This window comes from Lathyrus oleraceus, chromosome 2 (assembly GCF_024323335.1).
Source record: "Lathyrus oleraceus cultivar Zhongwan6 chromosome 2, CAAS_Psat_ZW6_1.0, whole genome shotgun sequence".
In the NCBI taxonomy this organism is placed as follows: Eukaryota; Viridiplantae; Streptophyta; class Magnoliopsida; order Fabales; family Fabaceae; genus Lathyrus; species Lathyrus oleraceus.
Genome location: NC_066580.1, coordinates 460699780 through 460706723, shown reverse-complemented (window position 1 = coordinate 460706723; position 6944 = coordinate 460699780). Strand labels below are relative to the sequence as shown.

General features: G+C 37.8%; 1 protein-coding gene across 1 annotated transcript; it reads right to left on the bottom strand.

The window, feature by feature from the left end:
* Positions 1–3590: 3590 nt before the first annotated feature.
* Positions 3591–4019, bottom strand: LOC127123730 (uncharacterized). Its single transcript, XM_051053929.1, has one exon. The coding sequence runs from the start codon at positions 4017–4019 to the stop codon at positions 3591–3593; it is 429 nt and encodes a 142-aa protein (XP_050909886.1).
* Positions 4020–6944: the final 2925 nt, after the last annotated feature.

Genomic DNA, 6944 nt, shown 5'->3' with positions numbered 1-6944 from the left:
GTTAATTGGTAGAATTAGGGCTTAACAAGAGTGGGGTTTTCATTTTGATAAAATAGTGTCATACGGTGAACTGACTTTGTGTGTTTTTGCTTTGGAAAGCAAATGTCGCGGATAGCAAGAGTCGCCACCGACTTTTCTTTTATCCAATAAGGAAAGGCGGAAAAGAACAGGAAAGACCTTGATTAGATTTTGGGTTCGGGAGGTATATTATACAAAGGGAAGGTGTTAGCACCCTTTGTATCCATGGTTATCCATGGGCTCTTAATTGCTTGATCACTTATGTTTTTCTTGTCCGAAAAAAGTGTTTGAGAACTGTTTAGAAAATGTTTTGAAAAGAGAGTTTAACTTTGTAATGATTCTTGTACGAATGTATACAAAGTATTTATCTCGTTTAATTTTGAAAGTTGTTTAGAAAAATATAACTCGGCAATGATTCTAGTACGAATGTATACCAAATGGTGATTTTCTAATAGATGTTTTGCAAAGTGTGAGGTGTGAAAAGTATTGTAAGTTGTGAGTCCGCATTTAAGAGTTATACCTAACCAAGGTCTTTATGGGTATTTCCTATCCTTAGGAGGGTAAAACTGTCCTTACTATTGAGAAATAAGTAGTCTTATCCTTTGGATGTAAAGGGACATCGTAGGGTCATCGATTGGTCATTGGAGGCAACATTTGTAAGGATACCTTAGCATTCGAAGGGACAATCATCATTAACTCGTAGGCTACAACGAAGGGTCATCGAGGGACAAAATCATATATTCGCAGGCGACATCCGAGGGACTATGATTTATCTTATAGGGACATGATGATTTAACCGAAGGGTCTTTGCTAAGTGTATCCCCACATTCGCGGGACATGACCGTAATACCGTAAGGCAACAAAGAGAGGGCCAAGATCATATATTCAAAGGCAACAATTTATAATCAGTTAGATAATTAGGATGAATCTCCACAAGGGTATCCCACAAATAAAGTGGAATACCTAGCAAGCTACCTTCTCCGGGAGTATATGAACCCTCACAAAATTCAGCAAACAGGTCAGAATACCAAATGGGGTGCGGTTAATAGTTGCACCGAACAAAGAAATCGCAGCAGTAATAATGTCAGGCAAATAATATACAGCTATGATAGAACATGTCAGATAAGCACGGAACAGAACAGGGAAAATCAGCGACTGTCATGTTCGCTACTGCCTCGCCTAGCGAAGGCTTGGCGAACACTCGCTACATGTTCGCTTAGCGATGTGCTAGCGAACGGCTGCGGGTTTTGAGTCTAATAACAGTACGATTTCAGCAAGCTCCAAACCCTATGGCATCCATTACAGAAATTACATGGTTAAACATTCAAGACATCCGTGCATACTTAAATCCACATACAAAACCTAAGATATATTTATAAATTCAACCATAATGTCACATGTAAATTGGGAGCATAAAGCGGTAGTGGTAGTGCAAACCTATTTGCAATTGAATTGCAACGTTGAATTGGCAGATCACTCTTAGGATTGGTGTCGGGTTGAGTTGGGCGGAGGTAACCTTTGTGCAGATGAGTTTCCTTCAGGGTTTCCTTTAGGGTTGCTCTGAATTCTCTTGGTTAGCCTCCAGGGTTTTCTGTCTGTGTTTGTATTTTCTTGCTAGGGTTTTTGTCCGTCTGTCCTCTGTCTACCTTTTTTCCCTTTTCTGAATGAGGTCTTGGTATTTATAATAGTTTTTTTGTGACCTGATGGGCTCAGAATGAAGCCCAAAATTTCTGGTATTCGCAAGCTTCGCTAGGCGAGTGGTGCAGCGAAGAGTTCGCTAGGCGAAGGATTTTGCTCGCCTAGCGAGCAAGCCATTTTAAGTCATTTGCTGGATTTGGCCACCTGTGTGCTGGGTCTTTGTTCTTTTAAGATCAACGTCTTGAAAAATGAGTTGGAGTGCCTTGAAAAATGTCTTGCAAGATTAACGGGCAAATTTTTGGGTATGACAAATAGATGTTTGAAATAAGTTATTTTTGTGTTAAGAAGTGTTTGGATAGTTTCATAGTAGTAAAAGGCCGTCCATGGGCGTGAAAAATTGGTTTTTAGGCAAAACAACAATTGGAGTCGACTAATACGTGTTTGGAGTCGACTCCAAACCAACAGAATAAAGTCTTTTTTAAGGAAAACAACAATATGTATCAATACATACGCATTTAGAGTCCATTTTAAACTGGCAAAATGCCTATTTTGTCTTCTGTTGCACTGCCCGACGATTTTGGCCGTAAATTTCATTTCGTAAGTCCAAATGAGACTTCATTTGAAGTGTTGGGAAGCTAACATGTGGAGCTACCTCATGGTATTTCTTGGTGAAATGTTTGAGTTGAAATGATTTACCTACTTTAGGGATGTTTGTGCTTACTTGTATGATCAGTTAGTGAATCGTTATGTTTATACGATGATGTGTTGTTGTTTTGATAAAGTAACATGAGTGAATGCATATGATGTTGATTTGGGTGAGTTGCTGCAGTTTGTTATTGTGTATTGATGTTGCAAGATTGATTATTTGTTACATATGATGAATCATTTTGTGCATAAATGATGAGATGTGCATGGTGACTCTTTTAGTGATAATTCACTGTTGTGAGAGTCATGCATCATGGTGTACGGACTTTGGTCCAGTTTTGGTTTGCTCTGGTCCAGTGGGATGGATCGGGAGCGAGTAGCTAGTTCTAGTGAAGAATTAGTGAATCGTTACCTATGGTGATGGTAACGATCTTTGGTGTTCTCTGGTCCTATGTTGGGGATCAGAAGCGGGTAGCTGGTTTAAGGGGGAAATCAGTGAAGCATTACCTATGGTGATGGTAAGGATTTGGTGTGCTCTTGTCATATGGTGGGGATCAGGAGCGAGATGAACCTAAGTGTTCATGAACGGTACCGCATGCATAATGAGTCAGTTGTGGAGTACATTCGCATACATGATTGCATATGTAGTTAATTGTTCATGACATTGTTGATTGGATGTAGATATATAAATGTTGTCATGATTTGAGTGTGAGAACATGTTGTTGATTGGATGTGAATATATAAATATTGTCATAATTTGGGTGTGAGAACATGTTATTGATGGATGTGTAATGAATGCGTGTTTGTTATGTATTTCCTACCTTAGCATTCTTTATACAATTTATATTGGTTTATTATTTCCCATCCCGTTTATTTGATGTTGTCCATAATGGACATCTTGCAAATACTCAAGATTAGAGTTTGTTGATGTAAGTGGAAGTTAGCTCATGGAGTTACTTCATTTAGTTTGGTTAGAAGTCTTGCTCTAATTCTGTAACATCGGGGTCGGGAACGTTATTTCATTATATGTTTTTATGGAGATTTTTTTCCACATTGTTTTAATTTAAATAAGGTATTTTATTGAGACTTAATTATTGTGAAGCATGCTTATTTGATTATTTCCGCTGCGATGATACCCTAAGTGAAGGTGACATGCGATGACAGGTGTATTAGAATGTTTTACCTTATTTAGGACAAGTGTCATTTTATGATGAGTGACATCCTAAACATGTGCATTATGTTCAATGCTCGAGTAATTTTATGATTTATTTGTTACGAGGTTTCAGGTGTTACACTAAGTCTATGGTAAACTCAACCCTGCACTCCGATGGAAATTCACGGATATCATCTGGAAACACTTTTGGAAAATTGCACACCACAGGTAGTTCACCAATCGTAGCTTTGCTTTCCGCCTTCATGGAAGCTAGTATCATAAACACCTTAGAATCACCCTTCATGAAGTCATCCATTTTCTTTACAGATACAAATAACTCATCACTTGTATCAAACTCTGGAAAGGGCACTGACTTGTCAAAATAGTTGATATGAACATGGTTAAACTGCAACCAGTTCATTCCAATGATAACATCGAGTTGATTCAATGGTAGATAAACTAAGTCCATCACAAAACTCTTACCATAGATAGTCAATAAACAATTCAAACACATCCATGATGTAGTCACCGAACCATTAGTCGGGGTATCAATAACCATACCCATAATCTTAGAAGACAACTTTAAATTCAACCTCTTAGAACAATCAAGAAAAATAAAATAATGAGTTGCACCCGTGTCAATAATAGCAATCAGTGGAATACCATTTATAAAACATGTACATTGAACCAATGTGTATGAGCTAGTAGTCTATGACCTAGTAAAAGAAAAAACTTTACCTCCAGACTGAACCTTCTTCAGTTTCTAGCAATGAGTGCTAATGTGACCTAGCTCCCCACAGTTAAAGCAAGTCATTCTATTACTCTTACAATCAACAATAAGATGTCCAGTCTTTCCAAACTTGAAGCATCTCTTCTCACATCTCTAGCAGTCGTTGGCATGATAACCTGCGACACCACACTTAAAGCACTTGACAGAAGCAGGAATTTATCCCTCACTTGGTCTTTTCTCATCTGAAACCCTCAACTTCCCTTTGTCAGCTAGAGCATTATACGATTTCCCACGATAACGAGCTCTATTATCCTCATCATATATCCTACATCTATTCACCAACATAGGAAATCAGTGAATCTCTTGATACCCAAAACCTTTTTTGATCTCGGGACATAGTTTGTTTTAAAGTTGATACACTTTGACCCCTTAGCAACAACACCATTATAGCGTGGACAAAGTTTCACTGACATTTTGTACTTAGCAACATACTCAACAACTGTCATATTTCCCTTCCTGATCTCGAGGAATTCGATTTCCTTCTTACTACACACATCCTCAGGAAAGTACTTCTCCAAAAAATAAGCTCTGAACACATTCCAAGTTATCTCAATACCAACAACCTCCAATAGTCTTCAGCCTCTTCAAATAACATGCGAGTACCAAACTACACCTTCTAAACTTCAGTGAAAGTCATCACTCGAAAGATCTTCTCAATCTCTCTTAGCCATGTCTATGCACCCTCCTAATCATATATGCCCTTGAAGGTTGGCATATTGTTTCTCTAAAACTTCTATAATCCACATAACTCATCACCCATCCTGATTATGCTGACCTTGCATCGCCTAAGCCACCAATTCCAAAGCATAAACAATCACTCGGTCATTTCTTCCAGCCATTTTATGCACACCAACAAACATACATTAGAAGAAACAACGCATAAACAATGTACACACACATGTGACATACTAGGTAACAATTAACATGTCAAGATCTTTATTCTCTTTTCTATAACTATCGAAAAAAGTGGATCTCAAGCTCAATTTGCTTTGTCCTTGCATGAAGAATTGTGTTGTATGATAAGAGCATTGCACTAAGATTATCACAAAGAAGAGTAAGAGGGTGGAATGGCACGACAAGTTCATTGAGAAGAGATTCAACCCAAACAAGTTATGAGTTTGTGTGAGCCAAAGCACAATATTAAGCCTCGGCGTTTTATCTAGAGATAATAGTTTTCTTCTTGGAGCTCCATGACATGAGGTTTTGGCTAAAAAAGATGTAGGATCCTGAGGTTGACTTACGATCATCTAGATTTCTCACTCAGTCTAAGTCACTATAGGCCCTTAGAGAGAACTTTTGTGATAATAAAGTGGAAGTGAAAAGTAAGCCTTGTGTGATAGTGCCACTTAAACATCTCAAGATTCTCTTAACAAAAGACCAATAAGAATCATAAGGGGGGCATGAATTAGTATCCATTATTCACACTAAAAACAAGTTAGGTATTATGAGAGTGACATATTGAATTCCCCTGACCATTGATATATAATGATGAGTGTAGCGGTGTATTCATTACCTTTAGATTTATTGACTAAATCAAAAGCAAAGCATACAAGATAGAGTCGCCACCGTACTTCTATTTATCCAAAGGAATGGCTAGAAAGCGAACAAAAGCCTAAGAAGTTTTACAGAGAAAACTAATAAAAAGGGGTACAGAGATCTGGGTAAGGGGATAATTATGCAAAGGGAAGGTGTTAGGCATCCAATGCATCCTAGGTACTCCTAGGGAACCCTTTTCACAACTTGTTGTAAAAAGTATTGTTTATGAAAATATTTATTGTGCAAACATGAGGGAAGAGGTGAGAAAAGAATGTACAAGTTTATTATTTTTGTGTTTGGATGGATGAACCCATTGCCTACGTACCTTTTCATGAAAGATAAGGATCAAAACGCCGTAGTTCGGCTAAAAGATTTCCAAAAAGTGAGTGGATTGATTTTAATCAAAAGCCTTAAGGTCTTTCATTATCAAAGGGAGAACACTCGACCTGAACCAACAATCCACCATGTGAGAATAGCTTCGACATACTAGAGGGGTTAACCCTGTTATCAGTATGGAAGACTTACGATTCGATCACTAAGGATGCTGTGAGATTTACATCAACCACTAAGATAATTCAGATCTACGGCTAATGTATGAAAACTTGATTAAGAAGTGGACAAGGGCCACAAAAATCAATTGAGTGGGTTGAATTAACCAATGAAAATTATTCACAAAATGAAGTCAAAGTTCGAATTAGAGTTCATTTGCAATGAGTATTAGGAAATGAGATTTTTGAAAATCAAAGGCATATGGCATAGGTTTCTAGTTTTGAAAAACGAGTGAAAATGTTTGCACAATAGTTTTCTGGTTTGGGTTAAGAATGAAAACAAGGTTCAAGGTTAAGCACAAAAGGGTTATGGGACAAAGCCACAAATAGGAGTTGCTTTCTCAAGATCATAGGAATGATCCAAGTAAGTTCCTTTAGAATCAGGAAACACAAAGCAAAAAGCAAATAAGCAAGCTCAAAGGAGCAACAAAACTGGAAATGGATTGCCAATCAATGGTCTTACATCCAACTCCGAAAACAAATAGGAAACAGAGTGCCAATAAATGGTCTTACGTCCAACTCCACAAAGCAACATGGGAAACAGATAGCCAATCAATGGTCTTACATCCAACTCCGAAAACAAATGGGAAACGGAGTGCCAATAAATGGTCTTACA